Below are 21,618 nucleotides of genomic sequence, written 5' to 3' on the forward strand. Positions count from 1 at the left end.
TTCCCTGTTTTCAGGCCAGCCGCTCACCATCCTGGGCAGCACGGGCCCAGTGCTGGTGTTTGAGAAGATACTGTTCAAATTCTGCAAGTAAGTCCCTGTTACTGAATAGCGTACGATAGCGAGGCAGCGTGTAGCACAGCACAGTCGTCATGGAACTGACCTCCTAAGAAGGCCGTTTAATTCTGTACTGCCGGGGGGCTCGTCCTGTGGTGCTGCGTATTTGGCAGCTTGCGTCGGCCAGTGTTAGGTTGTCTCATCACTCTCTGGCGAGCCCAGCTGGGTGATTGGGCGCTCGTGGACTGCTGGGTGATTGGGCGCTCGTGGACTGCTGGGTGATTGGGCGCTCGTGGACTGCTGGCTGATTGGGCGCTCGTGGACTGCTGGCTGAAACTGCGCATGAAGCGCCCTCCTCAGACTCGTGTCTGCGGGAGCTGGGTTTGCAGCCTGTGGCGCAGAACGCAGCAGCTGGTGTCATGACTCGCTTTGGGCGAGCGTGTGCTCGACTGCGCTGTACTGCGTCGGCTGCAGAGGCTGCATCATGATCGTGGCGGTTGTCTGTGGCATCGGGCATTCCAAACTGGGGAGGGAGTGAGGGGAGGAAAAGCGTAAAAATGAAGGTTGTGTGGGAAGGCTGTGTCTGTATGCCCGATGCATACAGTAAGGCCTCAGATGAGATTTCACTGGTTTAACCCTATACTATGAGCGCTGGAGTAGTGATTTAACACACTGACTGGTTGTAAAAATAAAATGTCCTTGTAGCAAAGCTGGTTTAATTTAACAGTACTGGATTCATGAATTCTCAGTAACGAATGAGAGCAACACTGAAGCACTGCTGTGACGGAAGTTCCAGTCTGTGCCCTCAGGTTGAAGATCCATGTGGGTAACGTGCACGAATGCGACGTCCCGGCTGCAGTGGTTCTTTTGTCTGTGTCCCCCTCCCCCCCTCCGCAGAGAATACGGGTTATCCTACCTCTCATTAAGAGCCTGCATAGGCCTGTGGACGGCCACCCTCTGCCTGGTGCTGGTCGCCACGGACGCCAGCTCGCTGGTCTGTTACATCACGCGCTTCACCGAGGAGGCCTTCGCCTCCCTCATCTGCATCATCTTCATCTACGAGGCCCTGGAGAAGCTGATCCACCTGGGGGAGACGTACCCCATCAACATGAACAACAACCTGGACAAGCTCACCCAGTACTCGTGAGTGCGCACGCACGTGGAAAAATAGTATACTGAAGTATACCTGAAGTACACTATCTTATACTTTAGAATACCTGAAGTATAATTAAAGGCATACTATGCAGGACTTTTTTTGCCTTGCTGTGGTCCTGTGTTTACAAACAAAGAACTCTCCTCCTCTGTCTTCAACCCCGCCCATTCACCCTGAGTACCCGACTTCAGTAATCTAGCTACCTAACATAGCTAACCGAATACTTACAGGTCCAACAGAAAACAAGCCAACTCCCAGAAATGTCCTGAACACATTTTAGTATAACAAATACTGGTGAGGGTGCACAAAAAGTGCGTAAAGACAGATTGCCAGTACATCAGCATTGCCAGTGCCTGAGCATGGTTATTTTATAATACTTTAAAGATAAAAATCCTGCATAGTATGTCTTTCAAGTCTATATCAAGTACGCTTAGTATGCTATTTTTTTCACATGATAGGAAGCCATCCCTAAATGGGAAGAATTCATCATTTAATAACACTGGCAAAGTTCAGTGCAAATACGTGGGGCCAGCCAGATTCAATCACACGCACTTTGGCTGTTTAACGGTGTATGCAATTCGATTAAACCCTCCGGATTAATTTGGCGTTGGATCTCAATAGTTCATCATACTCACTTTATTGAGATATGGTGAAAAGAGGTACAGTAAGAGACTCCTGCCAATGAAAATTAGTTTTCATCAAATGGATGACACTCCTGGTTGTGGTCAGTCCATTTTTGAATCCGCTTTTTCGTGCTAAAAGCTTTGTTTAGGTGGCACTTTTTCAGGCTTGCTATGTTCTGCTTGGTCTTCTCCATAGCGCAGAAAGATGTTGCTACTTCAAAAAGACTTTCTGCCATCTGGACAATCCAATGAAAGAATTAAGGAGCTAATTCATTTTGTTTAATTTGATTACATACAATAAATAATAATCAACAGGACAAGGTCAACTCCCCTTGCGTTTGTTGCAAATATGGCCTAATGTTTTAATGTTTTAATTTAATATCATATGGTTCATTTGGTCACATACTTTTCCTATTGCTGTAGCTGCCACTGTTTTTTTAAACTATATTTTAACTTTATGTAGCTGAATATACACACTGTTGTGTTTCCTTGTTATTCCTACAAAGTTAACATAGCCAGAAAAAAAGTTGCATCTGGAGGGTGTCCTGTCATTGCAGTATTATGCAGAAACTATTAATATTCTAGAATTGCCAGTTAAGGGTAGTTGATGTATGTTTTTCTTTTGATGCACTATGAACACAAAGTTAGCAGTTTGTATGTGATGGAAAAAGGAAGTTAGTATGTTGCTGCTCAAGGCGAAATGTTTGTGGTGAAAGAAGCCAGAATAAACGCTGGTCAGAATGAAGCAACTTGTGATCTATTGTGCCTGTAGTCTTCAGGAAGAATAGGTCATGTGACTAACTGTTTTAAACAGACATGGGCTACTTGTTCCTTATGCATGACGTCTGCTAAATTGAACTGAAAATTCATCATTCAGCACATCAGAATACCACCAGATACCTACATGGAATACAGTGTAACTCAATAACATTTGAATAGTTCATTCTACTGCTAGCACTTGAAATAGTTTTTACTCTGAATGATCTAGATGATTTAAATGTTTGTTTTTATCCACTTTGTTATTGCATAAAAATGACCTTACGCAATAACATATGCCCAAAATATTAAATGAAACATTGGAACTGGACAGCTTTATTTAATAGCTAAAATGGTGCCCGAATTCAGTGTGATAATATTCCTATATTCACTAAATCATTTTTAACGTCTTTTTCTTGGTTATATTTCGACAAATGTCGTGTGGACTGTGATTTTACCAGTCATTTGTAAAACCAATTTCCAAATGTCATCAGGCCAGCACAATCAAGTGGCAACGCTGTCGCGGCTACTTTTGAAATGGGGAAAAATATTTGTCTTTTTCTAATTGAAAGGGGGTACCTACTGTTTTTTCACGGTAGGGGAGAAAAACTACTTACAGGCGTTCAGCTCCATCTCCTTTAAAAATAAACAAAGTCTTTCTGCCCTCTATTTTGCCTCAAGTTCACTGTTTTGAATAGTAACAGCTATTTATTAAAATTCTGTACCACAGAGATAAAGATGCATTAGAGGGCTTTTGGCATCCTACAGGGACATAACATCCATTAAGTAGGGCATATTAAGGTGTTATGAATAACAGCTACATAACAGCTAATTCAAGTAAAGTGAAGTCATTTTCCCCTCTGTAGCTCTGTAGTGATGGAATATTATGCCTTACAGCGTTGAAACTGCACAGTCTTACATTTCCTCATCTCCCAACAGTGTCTCAGAATCTACTGTTTGTTTTCTCTGTTTTACATTGCTCTTCAGTCTATTGAACAATACTGTATTTCTTTCTTCTTATTACCACTTATATTTCTCCTGAGCATACGCTGCTCAGTGCCATATTTCTAAGCTGATCTCCTGTGAATCGTTTGACAGCGTATTAATTATAGTAATTATCTCATGCATTGCAAATTGCCCTAGATAAGGGGGTTTGGCAATTATGAAAATTGTACCAATATAGCAGTGGCAGTCATCACCATTATCATCATTCTCATCAGCGTCATAATCTTCTTCGTCTGTGTCGTCATCGTCATCCTCATCCTCATTGGCTTCATCATCGTCCTCATCATCATCATCGTCAGCAGCAGCAGTATCAAAGCCTAATTCATATTCAAAATTCAGTCATTTGGTTAAATCAGATTATCCTAGGGGGAAACTCATGGCACAGCAGGACCATGCTGATGATAAATAAAGATCATAACCAAATGTAAATCCCTTGTTTTTTTGTTTGTCATGTTTTGTCTGTAATGTTTTGTTTGTAATGTTTTGTCTGTAATGCTTTGTTTGTAATGTTTGTAATGTTTTGTCTGTAATGTTTTGTCTGTAATGTTTTGTTTGTAATGTTTTGTCTGTAATGTTTTGTCTGTAATGTTTTGTTTGTAATGTTTGTAATATCCTCTCCTCCCCAGGTGTGAGTGTGTCAGGCCCCCGGACCCCAGTAACGCGACACTGAGTTACTGGACGGAGAGCAACATCTCAGTCTCTGAGCTGGATTGGCAGGGTCTGAACGTCAAGGCAAGAGACCTCGTTTTCTTCCCAGGTTTTGTATAATAACATGTTGCACAGCTGTTTAAAAATGCAACTGTTACGTAATACAAACATTGAATCTGCAACAGCTTCACATTGCGCAAAGTACATTTGCATTTTACATACTTTTCTCTTCACGCCCAATTCAGTGATTCATTTATTTTAGTTCAAATGGTGGAGGCAACCAGCACATCTATTACAAAATAAAAACATGGTTAATTGTGTTAAAATATTAACAGGACCTTGCGACAGTTTGAGTTGTGACAGTTAGTAATGCTATTCCCTCTACCAGCCAGGTAAATGTATGGCTAGGTTCTCTCATCTCTTTTAAAGGGATCAATGTTTCTCTCAAAAGGTTCAATCTTCAATGGCCTCCCACCCCTCAATCCCTGATACTCGTGCCATACCCAGAATATTGTAAAAAAAAAAAAAAAAAGTTTAGCAGAAACGTTAGCAGAAGTAGAAATGTGCTTTGCATCTCGTGATTTAAAAGCGGCCTGTTGAGAACGATTGGACATGAGGGAGTTTTATCTGTGGAAAGGCTGCTTTGTCTTTGATCAACATGTATGCCCAGAGTCCAGCCGAGCTGGGAGATTAAGCACGTGTGTGCTGGATTACGCAGGATCAGTGATCAAAATAACAGCAGATTTCATGTATTCCACTGGCTTTCGCCTTGCCTGTTTTGGCCTTGATAGTAGCATAGCGCACCTCTGTAAGCTGGTTCTGTTATTCAGGCCCGTTTCAAATTCCCCTGTCTTTCTACTTCCACTGGGCCAAGTTAATTGCAAAATAGCATGTCCAGGACGTGAACAGCAAAATTATGCGTCCAGAAATGCAATTACGCATCCAATCATAGGACTGGATGCTTATCTCAATGTATTGCATCCTTCAGTGAGATTGCACAAGACAGGAATTTCACTCTGTGGAAAGATTGATGCTATTTTACCTTCCTGCATATGCTGGCCTTGTGCAACAAGGGCTTGAGTGACTATATTCATGCTGCCTCATATGCATACATAATAAAGTATGTCCATAAACTTTGGCTGCAGTTAAGCTTCTAGAAAGTAGAAGAAAAAAAATCCTAACTCATTTAGTCTCGTTAACACAGCAGTAACATTGAGGTCAGTCACAGAAAGTCCCCAACAAGGCACTAATGCAGGTGGTCCTCCTTAAGATTAAGATTTCCTTTAATGGCCATTTTTAAGGAAATTCCTTCTTTTTTTTGAAGATCTCCACATACATGCAAGATATATAAGGACTGAAGACAGTGAATGCACCATATAGCAATGTTGAAAAACAACTAAATAACAGCCTGATTTTATTGGTCTAAAGCAGCTTTGCACTGAAGTGATGTTAGAGTTAGCTGACTGACTGGACGTGGTGCTTGTGGTGCTCTTGCGGTGCTCTTGCAGGAGTGCATAGAGAGCAGAGGGGAGTTTGTGGGCAGTGCCTGTGGTCCACACGGGCCGTACATCCCCGACGTCCTCTTCTGGTCCGTCGTGCTCTTCTTCTCCACCGTCGCCATGTCCGCGTTTCTGAAGGACTTCAAAACCAGCCGCTACTTCCCCACGAAGGCACGTCAAGGCTGTCTTCCCAGCGTGTGCGTGTGTGTGTGTGTGTGTGTGTGGGAGCATGTGAGCATGTCTGTGTGTGTGTATGTGGGAGCATGTGAGCATGTCTGTGTGGCTGTGTGTGTGTGTGTGTGTGTGTGTGTGTGGGAGGATGTGAGAATGTGTGTGTGTGTGTGTATGTGTGTGTGTGGGAGCATGTCTGTGTGTATGTGTGTGTAGCTCTTTGTGTGTGTGTGTGTGTGTGTGGGAGCATGTGAGCATGTGTGTGTGTGGGAGCATGTGAGCATGTCTGTGTGTGTGTGTGTGTGTGTGTGGGAGCATATGAGCATGTGTGTGTGGCTCTTTGTGTGTGTGTGTGTGTGTGTGTGTGGGAGGACGTGAGCATGTGTGTGTGGGAGCATGTGAGCATCTCTGTGTGTGTGTGTTTGTCTGTGTGTAGGCATGTGTGTGCCTGTTTGTGAGAGTGTGAGATGTATGTTCATCAGCTTGACAAAGAAAGCAGAGTTTAATTCTATCTGTAATGTGCTGGTGCCCTCTAGCGGTCACTTATGGGAGTTGCATGAAATAGATTCTCAGTGAGAATCACATACGTGGATGTATGTGACAGAATGTAAATGTAAGTGCTTTAAAAGTCCTTTCTAATGCTTTTCAGGTCAGGTCCATCATCAGTGACTTTGCTGTCTTCATCACTATCTTAACCATGGTCTTGACTGACTATGCCTTAGGAATCCAATCCCCAAAACTTCAGGTCCCCAATGAATTTAAGGTGAGCCACTGGGCATGCTGAGATTTATCATCAAATCACTTTCCACGGTCACCAGGAAACATGTTGCTCCATGCCGGATGGTTTTGGTCTATGTAATGGTCTAAAATACCAATGTACAATTTGACATGCCCCCCTCCCTCCCCCATGGCTGTGCTTGACTGTAAATGACCGCTTGGCCCCCTGCAGCCAACCAGAGATGACCGTGGCTGGCTGGTCAACCCGGTGGGCCCCAACCCGTGGTGGACCACCATCGTGACGGTCATCCCTGCCCTGCTCTGCACGATCCTCATCTTCATGGACCAGCAGATCACCGCTGTCATCATCAACAGGAAGGAACACAAGCTAAAGGTAGTGGTGTCGCTCACTTTTCCAATGTATATGCCCATACACTGCTATACACAGTAAACCAGGTAAAACCCTCAGGGCAGGCAGCTAACTTTTGCATCCCCTGGCTGGTGCATCCCAAAATTCACCAGCCAATTTCACCAAGTTTTACCAGACGGCTTGATAGAATAGAACAGGACGTGCAAGTGATGGGCGGTTCCCTGCCGGTCGCTGGCAGAGTCGACAAACTAGCCAGCAACGGATAAAATTTAGCAGGACTTGGCTGGTGTGAATTTCCTATCTTGCAACTGTCCAGCTGTCCTAATAAAGAGCTGGGAAGGTGTGCGTGAGCTTTATCTTCTGGTCCCTTTTTATGCATTGGGAATGCAGTCTGCCTCTCACAGTGAGTCAGCCTTGTTCTCCAGCCCAGCAGGAACATGTTAGGAATGATCCACAAAAAGGGTTTTAACAAGGGCGAAGAACCGCCCAATGCGATGCGGGTGGGTGTGGCCTCTGTTGAGTGCGTTCAGTCCGTTTAACGCACACCTGAGAGTGGATTATTCTGCTTGTACCGCGGTCATTTGGCAGAGATTTGAATATAAGGGCGAGGTCCCCCTCAAAATATTACATTTTTATTGCTGCCACTAACTACTTACAAATTTGTTTACTAGACTTGCTACTGTCATATTGATATGATTAGCTGGCCAGACAGTGTATGAACTTAGAACGCTGACTAAACCTGACCCAAACTACTTGTGCATTGAATGGTTTGAACGCACACCTTCCGACAAATCAGAATTGAGTTTTCACCCAGCCCATGGCATAAAGGCACTTAAACTTCGGTCACAAGGAACTTGGACTGTGTGCAACAGATTGAAAATATAAGCTCCGTACAAGCTATTCTGCTCAGTAAGAGCATTCGGTAAATGTCTGGATTTAAATGAGGATCAGAGATGTTTACAGTTGGGTAAAGTGACGCCTGCTTAAGCTGTATCTGTAATAGTGTGACGTGATGACCCTGTGGGCCCACAGAAAGGCTGTGGGTATCACCTGGACCTGCTGGTGGTGGGGGTGATGCTGGGCATCTGCTCGGTGATGGGGCTGCCCTGGTTCGTGGCCGCCACCGTGCTCTCCATCTCCCACGTCAACAGCCTGAAGCTGGAGTCGGAGTGCTCCGCCCCCGGGGAGCAGCCCAAGTTCCTGGGCATCCGGGAGCAGCGCTTCACCGGCCTCATGATCTTCCTGCTCATGGGCTGCTCCGTCTTCATGACCTCTGTGCTGAAGGTCAGAAAACCCCCCCCCCCCCCACCCCCACCCCACCCCACCCCACCCCACCCCACCCCCAAAGCTTACAGTGAGACGGAAGCTTCTATGCTTTAACAGGGGATCCGGAGGCGCGTGGTCCTAGTGCTAGTGTGGTTTGCGGAGCCCTGGGAACATGTTGCGTTAGCCCTGTGATTGTACCGGTTGCCTTGCCATTTACACAGTGTTTAATACAGCGTACTGTGAACCTGTTTCACCTCGGTGTGACGGCAACACCAATCGGAGGAGCACTACATAGCGAAATGTCAAATTTGAACTCAACTCTGTAAGTGTACGTTGTCTGTTAGAACTGATTAACACGGCACATTGCCCTGTGAAAGAATAGCTTTTTTCACCCTGTGATGGTCTGTACATGACCGCTTGCTGTTCAGAGCGGGGTTTTGTTGTGCCATGTAATGCAGTGTCTAGCCAGTATTCTGTGGAGCTGTAGTGTGATTTCATGATGGTTGTGTGACTGAACCGGCTGCTGTTTTGGCAGTTCATCCCCATGCCTGTGCTGTATGGAGTCTTCCTGTACATGGGCGCGTCATCCCTGAGGGGTATACAGGTAGGAGGCGACTAAGACGGCTGAACAGGACCTTATCAGCCTGAGGTCATTCTATTCTATTGTGTTCTATTCAATTCTATTCCGTTCTATTCCATTCGATTGTGTTCTGTTTTATTCTATTCCATCATGTTGCGAACGATCTGTTCCGTTCTATTCTGTTCTATACCATTCGATTGTGTTCTGTTTTATTCTATTCCATCATGTTACGAACGATCTGTTCCGTTCTATTCTGTTCTATACCATTCGATTGTGTTCTGTTTTATTCTATTCCATCATGTTGCGAACGATCTGTTCCGTTCTATTCTGTTCTATACCATTCGATTGTGTTCTGTTTTATTCTATTCCATCATGTTACGAACGATCTGTTCCGTTCTATTCTGTTCTATACCATTCGATTGTGTTCTGTTTTATTCTATTCCATCATGTTGCGAACGATCTGTTCCGTTCTATTCTGTTCTATACCATTCGATTGTGTTCTGTTTTATTCTATTCCATCATGTTGCGAACGATCCGTTCCGTTCTATTCTGTTCTCTTCCATTCGATTGTGTTCTGTTTTATTCTATTCCATCATGTTGCGAACGATCCGTTCCGTTCTACTCTACCTGATTTTGTCGCGCGCCGTTTCAGTTCTTTGACCGCCTGAGGCTTTTCGGCATGCCGGCGAAGCACCAGCCCGACTTCATCTACCTGCGGCACGTCCCCCTGAGGAAGGTGCACCTCTTCACCATCGTCCAGCTCAGCTGCCTGGTCCTGCTGTGGGTCATCAAGACGTCCAGAGCGGCCATCGTCTTCCCCATGATGGTGCGCGTCTCCGACGGGAAAAGCCGCCGTTCTGGGCCGCCCGTCACTTCCGCAGGGGGCGCCGCTAGGGGGCCCCATGAAAAGATCACGAATTGGGCCCCACCACTCCGAGCCACCCCATCCCAGCATAATGACAGCACAATTTTTTGAGGGCCCTTGGAGTCACCATACCCCCCCCCCCCCCCATGCAGCACCTCTATTATGATCTAACTTATTTTTTTATCACCTTATTAACACAAAATGTATTTTTTTAAAACAAACATAAAAACGTGTCCCTGGTCTTGCCATGAACGGAAGGACGACTCATTAGATGGGGCCAACAGTGTATGATCTTGTAAGATTGTTCAGTACATGAGAGAGCGAGTATGTAAATGACCCTGTTCATTGTCTCCACCCCAGATTTCTATCTCTAGCCCTCTACCATGAGTGTCATTAGAAAGTAACATTTGACGTGTAAGTAAATGCCGTGTCCTGTAAGCGCTTGATTTGACCGCTGCTCCTCTTCAGGTGTTGGCTCTGGTGTTCATCCGGAAGCTTCTGGATTTCTTCTTCACCAAGAGGGAGCTGAGCTGGCTGGATGACCTCATGCCGGAGAGCAAGAAGAAGAAGCTGGAGGATGCCGAGCATGAGGTGCTGCCCTGCATTCGGTGTTATCCAATCAGAACGCAGAACGCTTGCAGTAGCCCGCTTCCTAGATAACTTCATTATGATGCCAAAAAAACAGGGTTCCCACTCGTCCTGGAAAACCTTGACAACCTGGAAATTTATCAACTGGTTTTCCAGTCATGGAAAACACCTGGAAAATGAGAAAATTTACAGAATGTCTTGGAAATATTTGTGAGGTCCTGGAAAATTGCAGGCTAGGCTGTAAGTCAAGCTATTAAACCGTATATTTAGCTGCGATTGCATATTTTTCTCTATTTTTTCTGTATTTTCTCCGCTTTTTACATTTTTATTAGCTGCTGAGATTACATGGCAGCACAAAGTTTTGAATGGTTATGGTACTTCCATATCCCCCCGTAATATGGAATAACTGTTACATAATGAGTATTGTACCTTATCAGACCTGTGTTTTGTCATTGTTCCAACGACCTTCTGAATGCACTTGCTGTACGTCGCTTTGGATAAAAGTGTCTGTCAAATGAATGTAATGTAATGTAATGTTGATTTAATTATGCGAATCACTGAATGTTCAGTCATTCAGTCCGTGACGTTTCGCTTTTAGGAAGAGCAAAGCATCCTGGCTGAAGAGGAGGGAATTGTGCAGGTGCCATTGGAAGATCATTATAAGTAAGTCCACATGTTGTGGAGATTCAGTGAACAACCAATGAGGGCCTGCAAAGTGAACTGGGTTTTACAATGCTATACAGCCACAATACAGTAAACTCTTCTCTGCTAGGAATGTCAGTATACAGTCAGTGGTAATAAAAAAGAAACATATTTACTTTAGTTGAGAGAGAATTTTACTGTCGTAAATTAATCTTTTCTTATATTTTCAGGAATGACCCATCCACAGTGAACATCTCTGATGAAATGTCCAAAACTTCTTTTGGAAACGTCTGGAAGTCTCTCAGTACAGACAGCTCCAAGAAAGATCAAAGCTCAAAAAGGTTTGGAGATTATACATTTAACTTTACAGAACTGATATTTCCACACTAATTATGTACATGTTTCAAGAATTCTATCATATATATTGCTTGTTGAATCAATCAGATATTGTGATGGTATAATCATTCATTCAATTCATTCCTTCCTTCTTATATTCCCTTCATTTTAAAGTGAGAGCCAATATTTGCTCACTGATGTTTATTATGTTCTTGGTGTCACCACTATCCTTTTACAATGTGCTGAATGCTTATCGTCTGACTAATATCATACATAAACAAGATCTGGTTAAAACCTAGTATATGGCTGGATCAGCCGACCAATGGTGTCACGTCATAACTCGGCCGACCAATGGTGTAACTTCATCACTCAGTCACTCACTCAGTCACAGACATTCGCGTTTGTAGGGCTGGCCCCGCTGTTGCGGTCCAGCCAAAAACTAAACTATACCCCTCTGATTTCTTCCCTGAATTATTTTCCTATGTATGCAATTGTAGAACAGAAGCTTGTTGTGTGCCTTATGAAAATTGATGTGCAGTGATAATGTATTCAAGGTGGTATTCGCCTTAGACTGCTAATCTAGTAAAAACGGATTCCTGTCACAAATCAGATGTGTTATTAAATTATTATTAGATATATGACAATAAAATATTCAGTTGTGTCCTCCATTGTGTAATTAAATTTTGCTTTTAGAATTTTGGAATTGTAAAAAAAAAAAAAATACCACCGATAACTTACCAGCATTGAACAATTCACCTCTTAAACTGGGTTTACCCACGTTCATCAAGAAGAAACAAGGTTCCCAGTTTCACTCTAAGCTTTATTTCCATTTGCAAATTTTGATACTGTAAATCTGAAATTATTAATTTCCATGCATAACATTTTATATATGAATCTTTTTTTAAAATTCTGCTTTCTTATTAAATTAAAAATAATAATAATAATAAGAGATACATAACACCCTTGTATACTTCCCAGCAGGTAAAAGTAGCACATTGTATGACTGAACTTTTCATTTCATTTCTATCATAAGCTCCCTTTCCTAACCTCTTAGAAGCTGATTTCCGAAAGGTAAGACCCTGTTCCCTGTTCCCTGTTCCCCTTTGCTTGCCTTGGCTTTGTGTCCTTGCCACACTTTTGCAACAATGTCCTTTTTATTTTAATTATTATTGTTTTTTGTGTGCATGACTGAAAGATCTGTTTGGGTTGCCAGTGGCTTCAAGTGACCGCTGCTTGTTAACCGGTGATGTCACTACAGAGTCACCTGCTTATCAGACAGAGGGGAAGAGCATTACAGCTGTTACTGTGGGGCGAAGTCTGTCACTCTCCTCTCTGTTATCTGCTTCCCGCTTGCACTGGGTTCACCGTGAGGTCACGGTGGGGGGGGACTAACGCACTTTCAGGCAGAAGAGAAGTGAGAGGCGCGTGATAGGCCGGGGCTGTTTCCGTCTGGCCAATAGCGTGCCTTCTCCTCTTTTAGAGTCGGTGTTGTCAGCGCAAGCCAGTTAAACCCACTGGCTTTAAATTAAATTGGGCGTAAATTCATTCTTGCCCAACGCCATTAGCGGAACTGTCCTGTCGTTGACGTCATTTGAGACCTGGAACCCATTCTGTGCCCTAGCGTACGCGTCAGGTCTATGGCATGGTCCGAATCGAATCTTTTGAATCCAACAAATCCATTGTTCTTCCAGTGGGAATGCAATTCATACTGAGCAACGGAGGTGGAAAGTCCTGGGGTCAGAAAGTAAAATTCCTTCCATGTTTTTCCTCCCCCCTATAAACTCAGCCAGCTGATTTCACTAATTAGCTCTGCCTCCTCCTGGCTGATGACTTGTGCTAATTAACAAATCCAAAATTCTGACTTTCTGACCCTGGATTTTCTACCTCTGCTAGTTGATGCATGCGGGCTGCACCTGATGCATGTTGCCGAGCAGTCGAGAGGCGCTGTAATATGTAAGAGGCTATATACGAACAATAATATGAATGTAGTCTGAAAGAGACACGGTGCAAGATTCATGCGGTAACAGACAATCCCATCTTCTCTCTCATAGCGTTTCCAAGAGCAGGGCCAGAGGGAAAAAGAAGACCGATCTGGAGAAGGACTTGGACCGGGAGACGAGTCTGTGAAGTTCCCTTTGAAGTTCCCCTTGTCACTGTGCTTTTTAAATGGATGAATATAGCGTGCCGCAGTACACAGTCGGGTAGACCACTTCTGCGTGTTTTCGTCCTGTGATCCTCGTACTTTGTGTGAACTGTTTTTTGATGCAACTGAATCTGTGCTTCTTCAAGAGGCAAACATGTATCTATTACGATAAGTTTTCTTTCTTGTGTGTGTGTGTGTGAACTTACAGTAATACCAGCAAATGAAATACGATTTCAATCTTTCAAACCAGAACACCACAGATTTATACCAGTTTAGTGTTCCTTTTGTTCAGAGATAATTCACCAAATCCAAGTATTATTTATTTTGGAGGGAATTTAAGTTTTTTCGTAAGGTGAATCCGCCAATTAAATTGTTATAATTAAAATACAAATATCAGTGAAAAACTCTGACCCAAAATATGCTTTCTTTGAAATGTTCTAGCCAAGTGATGGAGAAGAGGGAGTTGAGGAGTGTTTTGTGCTTGATATAGATCATTGCAAAGTCGAAGAGATCTGATACAATTATAAACCAATTGTCGCCAAAGTGAAGGCTGAGACACGGAGGAATCATTCGATTACATTTTTGCTCCCAGTGATGAGGGTGTGTGGTTCAGGAAGGGGAGTGCATTGTCCGGAGTTTAATAGATTTCTTTCCCTTTGGGATGAATCCTGTGGAATAGCCTATAACCTCCAATGAGTCTTCATGATCTGTCACTGTAGGTTTCATGATCAGTATTTATGTTAGTCCATGGCCTAAATAAGATGTGTGATTCATGTATCATTGTGGTTTTATTCTTTTACGATATTCTACCAGTCAACGCTGTTTGAGATTGCACAAGTGAATACAGTATCGATTACTATCATCTATACTGGAAACATGTAAAGAGGATGGGATCATGACTGCTTGGATGCAATAGAACATCATTTTGAATATCCTTATGTATATTGTTCTTTTGTTAGTTGCAATTGTTTTTAAAATACTTTTTGTAAATGTGTTTTGGTAGCATCTTGTGTCAAGGCCACATTATTGTAGTAAGTTTCTTTGTTGCTTTGTTGCTTCGGAGTATGAAGCCGTTATAGTCCTTAATTAGAAGAAAGGTGTTAGGAATTTCTTTATGTTCCTCATAAAAAATGTATCTCCATTTCAATGTATCTCCTTGAGGCTACATATTTTTGAACCGCCACACACAAAAAAGAAATAAACACTATTCTGTTTAGTCCTAGCAACAATTGTGATATGGTTGTTTTACAGACTTAGGAACATCATCTTTACTGATCAGTATGAGGAGCAATTTATATGTTGTGAGAAAAGGTAAAAGACTATGTTGATTCATACAAAAAGTGTGTATTTTTAAATGTTTTGTATTTCTTTTTTTCCAAAAGATAACGGATTGCTACCATTTAGAAATTATATTGTAAAAACAACTGTGATTAAACTTAAAAACATGAGTATGCCTGAAGTACTAACTAATAATAAATATGACAACAAGCTAAATATTTTACAGGTACCAACTTTGTGCATGAATTAATCAATATTGTAAACCTGTCATTTCAAATGGAGATCTGTATATAGAATATGAAATATTCAAAGAGGGTTAATTATTGTATAATTTTGTGCGTGTATGAGTCATATAGTTATTTTTATTTTTTCCTTCATTTCAACTAATTTCACAAGGCACATTGTCATGTATAATCTTTTTTTTTTTTTTTTTTACACGACATTATGTTTACACACAGTTCATTTACGATAGTGGTGAAAGATTATTTTGTAAAACATTGAACAGTATGTACAGGCCGGTACACAAGAAAGGGTTGTTTTGGATTTATTGTACATAAATCTGACTTTGGCGAAGATCGCTTTCCTTCAAAAAGGTCGTCGCATACCTTCTGATTTGTTGGGGCCTAACATGGTTAACCACGGATTCTTTTTAAAGTTGTTGCTTCAATTATAGCTGTGTTGTATGTAATCATGAGGATGTGATATGCCACCAGTTTACTTTGCACCCCTGCAGTGTTTGACTTTCCGTGTTTGAAACTAATTTTGCATGTAGCTGGTAAGCAGGCAAACTCTCAACAGTATGTGTTTCGAAGTCTCATATCACTTGGAGGAATTTTAGTCCAAAGAATGTGACCTTTGCTTCACAAGTGACAATGACTGCAACCGTTGATGTGTTCTCAACAGATTATTTTCAATAAGTGTACAGTCTAGATGAAGATATTAACTTAACCGTGACCTGTGTCTTACAGGATTCATGGTTATTCAAAGACAATACAGATGGCAATAGTACATTTTTCCTAAAAGGGCAAAGTACATTTATTTTATTTAAAGATTAAAATTGTTTTATTGTACAGTCAATATTATTTTGTTTGCATATGAAATGTACAGTAAGTGTAATTCCTAAAATGTTATCCATGTAACCTCTTGTTTCATTTATACAAGAAATAGGACACAATTAACTGGAAAGCTGAGTTTCGAATTTTACCTTTGTACTGTCTTGTTTGTGTTTCTGATTTGTAAAATTATTGTTATAAAATAATGTTAAATGAGACATCCAATCAAAGATCATAGTCTTTCATTTTAGCCATTATTTATGCCAGTACAACTTCTTGTCATAAACCTACCATTTTTTATTATTTTTGCCTTAAATGTGCAATTTTATGGACTTGAGATTCACCGTTCACCGTGGAATATGAATTTACCTTTGTTTAAAAATGTCATTTATTACAAAAGTGTTTATGTGAAGAACCAATAAATTTATTTAAACACTCTTTTCAATTAACCTCTCAAACACACATAAAATATCTCAGAGTGGGGTGTGGTTAATGGTCATTAAAAATGTGCACAGGTATGTGCCTTTGTTTAAATAAGTCACTCCAAAGTAGCTTATGTAGCGATGCTATGTTTCCAGAGACTGTGTTTATATGCAGGTACGTTTCGAAGTGTTTGTTCATAATTATAAACATAAAAATACCTCTTGAGGCATAGCAGTGCTGTACATGCTGTTTTGGAATAAAGAACAGAAGTAATATTTAAAGAACCAGAGAGTGAATGTTAACTCAAGAGGCTTGCCTCCTTGTTATGACACATTTTGCCACTGGAGTCACTGTTTTGACGTTTATTCAGTATTTATGGGGTGTTAGTTGATGTCATATTTGTAATATATTATACTTTACAATATATTAAGCACTGATTTATACAGTCTTTTTTATTATTTGAAGAGGTCTGTCATATTAAAAATGATATTTTAAGGAAGTGGCCTGGATATTCTGAGGATTATTATCTAGAAAATGCATTACTATTGCTTTGCTAATCGAAAAGGCCAATAGCTCCATAGATTTAGAGTTGAATTTCAATGAATGTCATAAATATTGAACACATTTTGCCAGATTAGGATTACATTAGGATCATGCATGTAAGATGTTAAAACTTTTAAAGCACAATGTATCCTATATGTCTATTTTATTTAAAGAAGAAGAAAGAAGAATAAAAAAGAAGAAACTATCTTTCAAATACACAAAACATTCAGAAATAATTGTGGGAAATGTTTGGTGAAAGAAATGAGAGCCCATATCATAAAAACATTAAATAATGAATCCAAGCCGGCAGAGACCTACTGTATGTGTTTTGAAAAACAAAAAATTATTTTGTCTTCCTCTAAGGTTGTTTGTTTCAAATCGTTGATTTCAGAAAGTGTTTATCAGCTAGCCTAACATGGAATGCAAATAGTCGTGTGGAAAGTTGCCAGAATACAAGCGTGGACATTTGGACTTTAAATAATTTATTAGAGACTAAATATGCCCATTTCAAATGGACAGATGGTTTGACGTGCCTACTGACAGCTCAGAGAGGTAAAGCGTCCCTGAGCGTGACTCTTACCTGCTCACATGGCTAGCTTTCTTCCTTTCTGCTCAGACCAGAGATGTTCTGTCTGATCAGTGATCCTTGATTGCGTGAACTGATTGACACATTTACTGGGAAAACGTGTGACATTGGCAGACATGATGCCTATTTCAGATTAGAATTCCAAAGTGTATTGAAACCCTTGATAATGTGGTCTTAGATTTGAGTAAACCCTTTGCAAACAGAGATGAATGATTATTGTGGTTTGACAGAATTGGAGTTGCTGTATACAGTATGCTTTTCTGGATATGGATAATTGGCTTTTATTGCCAGTGATTTAGAATAACTTATCTTTCGTTCATGCATACACTCATCAGTACATAGAAAATGTCCACAGAAATATTTTGTGGTAATAATAATAATAATAATAATAATTTTATATATATAAAAAAAGAATTTCTCTGACATGAAAAAGTTTTTATTTTTTGCAGAGCAGAACATCATTGAAGCATGACCATTGCATTTGATACAACAGCAGGTCAGATACATTTATATTGTTGGCTTCCAGTAAATCTGGCGCAATAACCTGAGTCTTAACCTGAGGCATACATGGTTTTTCAATTTACAGATATGCAAATAGAGTTTATAAATAGAAAAACAATCTCAAAGGGCTAAAAAGTGCATTTTGCATTTGATGCACCCCAAATCATTGGAAGATCCCACATTTTGCATGGCAGTTTACAGTGTAAAACAAAAGTTAAGCGTGTTTAGAGAGATTTCAATAGAGTATGAACATTCATTGTTTTCATTGCAGGAGACTGTTCCATGACAGTAAGCAGTATGGCTTTAAACGACATCCACAGTGTCTTGTACAGTGCAGAATTGTAGGCTTTCCGGGTGTAGTACAGTACCAAAGATTCTCTTGAACAAGGAAGCATGTCTTTCATTGATATCCATTTAACGGGCTGCTGAAACAGAAATAGAACTTTGCTTTACTGTGAGAAATTACATCCTGAGATGTACTTCACCAGTGGCGACGATAAAACATTTTTGCCAATCTACCTCTATTTTTCTATAAAACATCTGCAGTAAGGTGTATTATATACTTGGATTAAAAGCAAGTTATTTTTGCATCTGGCAAATAGAGAATTTTCAGTCATTACCTTGCTTCTGAGGGCTTAGAGTTCATGAGCCAGAGTATATATTCCTTAGCGGCAATGCTGTCTAGAACCTTGTGCACATCACTGGTGAAGCTTCCGTCTACGTGTCTTCTATGCTGCACGTCGGTCCCACTGCTTTCCTCTGCAAAACTGAATATGTACAAATTTACTTCAGCGCCACACATCTTAGCGGTGTAGAATCAGATGACTTCAGCATCACCTGGAGTCATTGTGGTGTGATGTATATGGTGATTAATGTAAATTAAAGGGACTATATAATTTTATGCCATAGCTCAGCAAGTACCCTTATGGAAATTGTAAATAGAATATATTTGAAAACATATGTAACGTTTTATAATATATTGCAAAATATACTAGTTATTGCTGCTTTGAGATATTGTAATATAGCAAACTGCTGTCAACTATATAAATGTATATGCATACATATATATATTATATATACATATATAGTCCACATATTTACAATATATTGTAATACATTTCATTTCCATAAGGGTACGCATGGACACGCATGGACATGGGTAATGCGAGATCACTGTGTAATTATTTGGTGTTGAAACAGAAGCCAGAGGCAGCAGACAATATTGGGCCAATATCAACAAATTCAGAGCTTCGTTTCAGGAAATTTATTAGCACGACCAGGAGATGAACAGTACAGGTCATTAAAAAAAGAGACGTTATAGAGCAGGGTCGATGGGCATGGGCTGATCTTTCCCTCTCCTGTAGGCACATCATGAGCAGCGGGGAGCTGAGCGGAGGGGGGGAGGGGGGGGGGGCCTACTCTCTTCTCCCCCGCCCGGTCTTCAGCCAAGAGACGAACTCCTTCGCCGCCTGGTCCTGCAGGTAGGAGCTGACGTCGCTGGTGTAGGTGCCTTCCGCATGGCGTCTGGTAGGGCCGCTGAGGAGGACAGAGAACGTCGAACACGCACGTGTGTCAGACCACGACTGTCACTGCGGGGACCTCGACAGGTGGGAAGTGTAACTAACCAAGCAAATGATGCGTATTGTTGGGGTGAATGACCTGCTCATGCCATAATGTATTATGGCTACACTGTAGCCCAGAGGAGCAATCCAGAAATCGGCTGGTGGCAGAACATCTTAAAATGAATTAGTTTTTAGTCCTGCATTGACTGTCTGCTCATGTATTGGAATATGGAATTTGAATGTTTTCCTAGAGTCTGTTTTATTTTGAGGTGTTACCACACATTTAGCAAAAATATTTTGCTCTCCTAGAAAAGCCCAGATCGTTTTTTTATATCTGTATTTCGACCTTGCCAATTGTTTGCATTATAATATGAGTGAGATTATGACACGGTTTCATTACTGTTGCTTACAGTGTTGTATTGCAAGCATAAGCACAGTATTATTCCCATTCCTGATGTCACTGAATCCTTTATTGCATACATAACCACTCAAAGGATTGACTCGGGGGTGATACATTCTACCATGAACTGAAAAATAGGAGAAAGTCGTAAGATTCAGGATAAGTCATATATTGTATATAAGTGGGGCAATCTTATCCTTTTGATTGGATGAAAGCACAGATGAATTGCAAATATTCACTTCCTCTAAAAAATGTTGGAGGGCTTTCCATATACAGTTGAGTGTCTGTCTTGTGGATCCCATAGAAAACCTATTGAAGTTTAAAATGATAAATGTGTCCTTACAAAGAAGGTTGTTTTCAAAATGGGTAACTTTTTAAAGTGAATGTTCTATTACTTCAGACACATGTCATGCAGATCTCAGTGTGTGACACCTGGAAAGCCATGGAGAACTTCATGTGTCTTACACTTTTGTGTCACATGTTACACGTGTTTGCAAGATGAGTGTTCAGCGGTAGCATTTATGGAAAAATAATGACACATTCCGTGATGCTTGCTTGGTCAGAATGTAATGAAGATTCCATATTGACTGAAAAACTTACCCACTTCTCTTAGAGTTCATCAACCACTGAACAAAGTCTTGAGCTCGCCTTGTCTCCAAATATTTGCTGTAATCGTTGGTGAATGTTCCTTGTGAATGTCTCTTCACATTTGTAAGTTCCTTAGGTTCATCGAAAAGCGAGTCTTCTGTCATTAAGCTACAAGAAAAGTGTTTGATTATTGAATTCTGAAAAGGATCCTTCCAAAATCAGACATTGAAGCTGCACAATTGCTCGAAATGTAAAACAATAACTTAGTAGCATAGTTAGAACTCCAAATATCATTACTATTAGCATTAGATATTTTTTGTCTATGTTACTTTTTTTAGGAGAGTTTGAAAATTGGAAAAGCATGCTCTAGAGACACTACCTGGAGTTGTCTTCCGTCTCCTGAATTGGGATTTCCCAGCTGCTTTGCACAATAATCAAGAGCAGTAGACCAGCCAAAGAGTGAATGCCTTTCATAGTGCGACCTGCGAAAAATGTGACAGGCAAACAGAGACATCAACACAACATCACAAAGACACAACCAAGACCGCTCCCCTCAACACAGTGGAGCGCCACAACACCGCATGTGTACTATACAGCTGATAACAAGCCCCAGTGTTTTCTCCCACGCGTACCATAAACACTACGGCGAAAGCACTGCGAACGGCCGGTCAGCAGCCCACCCTGACGGCAAAACAGAAGCGTGCATGCCCGTGGGTGTCGCCTCGCGGTGGCGGAGAGGCTGGGGAAAGAGTCCGTGGCTCACCTGCGTCTGAGCCGATGTGCGGAGGAGAAGTAGAGAAGTAGAGAAGTAGAGGAGTAGAGGAGTAGAAGCTGCACGTGTTCTGCTGGTGGATGCTCTTCGCTGCTCTTCCCTGCCTCCCTGGAGTTGCTTCATGGTCTCTCGCTGGTGTGCGGAAGCTTATATAGCGGAGCGTTCTGACAGTGCGCCCAGGTGACAGACTCCGCTCAGATTATTTGCCACATCCGTTTCTCTCAATCCATTAAACAGGCTTCGTCGGTTTATATTTGTTCAAGGGAGACGAACCAGTGTCCTGAGGAGATAAGGGCTGTCACATAGGTGTAGGGATCAAACAGGATGCCGTCCGGTCAAATAAAGCAAAAAGAATATTAAAGTGCTACCGTGTCCTTTCTAACTCAGTCGTCAGGAAGCGGGATCCTCTTTGCTCTGTCTTATTACGATAACATTTACAATGTGACACCGTCCGACCGCGTTTTTCCGCTGAACACGAGCCAGTGAACTGCACCACT

General features: G+C 41.4%; 2 protein-coding genes across 4 annotated transcripts in view; one reads left to right on the forward strand and one right to left on the reverse strand.

The window, feature by feature from the left end:
* Positions 1-16,217, forward strand: part of LOC118214459 (sodium-driven chloride bicarbonate exchanger-like) — a 51,201-nt gene extending 34,984 nt beyond the window's left edge. For both annotated transcript variants that reach the window (XM_035394430.1, XM_035394431.1), the window contains 14 exons: positions 1-87; positions 952-1,197; positions 4,218-4,323; positions 5,748-5,909; positions 6,559-6,672; positions 6,859-7,020; positions 8,029-8,280; positions 8,798-8,866; positions 9,495-9,668; positions 10,176-10,298; positions 10,894-10,958; positions 11,168-11,278; positions 12,307-12,344; positions 13,325-16,217. The exon at positions 1-87 is cut by the window's left edge and continues 47 nt beyond it. In XM_035394430.1, coding sequence (XP_035250321.1) covers positions 1-87; positions 952-1,197; positions 4,218-4,323; positions 5,748-5,909; positions 6,559-6,672; positions 6,859-7,020; positions 8,029-8,280; positions 8,798-8,866; positions 9,495-9,668; positions 10,176-10,298; positions 10,894-10,958; positions 11,168-11,278; positions 12,307-12,319 — 1,684 coding nt within the window. In that variant the 3' untranslated portion in view covers positions 12,320-12,344; positions 13,325-16,217. The remainder of the gene's footprint in view (positions 88-951; positions 1,198-4,217; positions 4,324-5,747; positions 5,910-6,558; positions 6,673-6,858; positions 7,021-8,028; positions 8,281-8,797; positions 8,867-9,494; positions 9,669-10,175; positions 10,299-10,893; positions 10,959-11,167; positions 11,279-12,306; positions 12,345-13,324) is intronic.
* Positions 16,218-17,849: 1,632 nt separating this feature from the next.
* On the reverse strand, positions 17,850-21,226 carry LOC118214491 (glucagon-2-like). Of its 2 annotated transcripts, none has more exons than XM_035394481.1 (6): positions 21,113-21,226; positions 20,729-20,831; positions 20,362-20,517; positions 19,219-19,335; positions 18,420-18,566; positions 17,850-18,224 (listed from the first exon to the last, which is right to left on the reverse strand). In XM_035394481.1, exons 2-6 carry the CDS (start codon positions 20,821-20,823, stop codon positions 18,200-18,202), a joined length of 540 nt encoding a protein of 179 aa, XP_035250372.1. In that variant the 5' UTR covers positions 20,824-20,831; positions 21,113-21,226; the 3' UTR covers positions 17,850-18,199. The 2 variants fall into 2 exon arrangements, with proteins under 2 accessions (XP_035250372.1, XP_035250371.1); XM_035394480.1 differs by having other exon boundaries at positions 17,856-18,221.
* Between the last annotated feature and the right edge of the window lie 392 nt (positions 21,227-21,618).

The sequence above is a fragment of the Anguilla anguilla genome, chromosome 15 (assembly GCF_013347855.1).
Source record: "Anguilla anguilla isolate fAngAng1 chromosome 15, fAngAng1.pri, whole genome shotgun sequence".
Lineage (NCBI taxonomy): Eukaryota > Metazoa > Chordata > Actinopteri > Anguilliformes > Anguillidae > Anguilla > Anguilla anguilla.

What these genes read in the sequence shown, in the direction of transcription:
- LOC118214491 (XM_035394481.1), bottom strand. Translation starts at nt 20,823, where the DNA reads ATGAAAGGCATTCACTCTTTGGCTGGTCTACTGCTCTTGATTATTGTG. An exon ending in ATGAACTCTAAGAGAAGTGG is followed by an intron (nt 19,336 to 20,361) that starts GTAAGTTTTTCA and finishes TGTCCTCCTCAG; the next exon opens with CGGCCCTACCAGACGCCATG. An exon ending in ACCGGGCGGGGGAGAAGAGA is followed by an intron (nt 18,567 to 19,218) that starts GTAGGCCCCCCC and finishes GTACATATTCAG; the next exon opens with TTTTGCAGAGGAAAGCAGTG.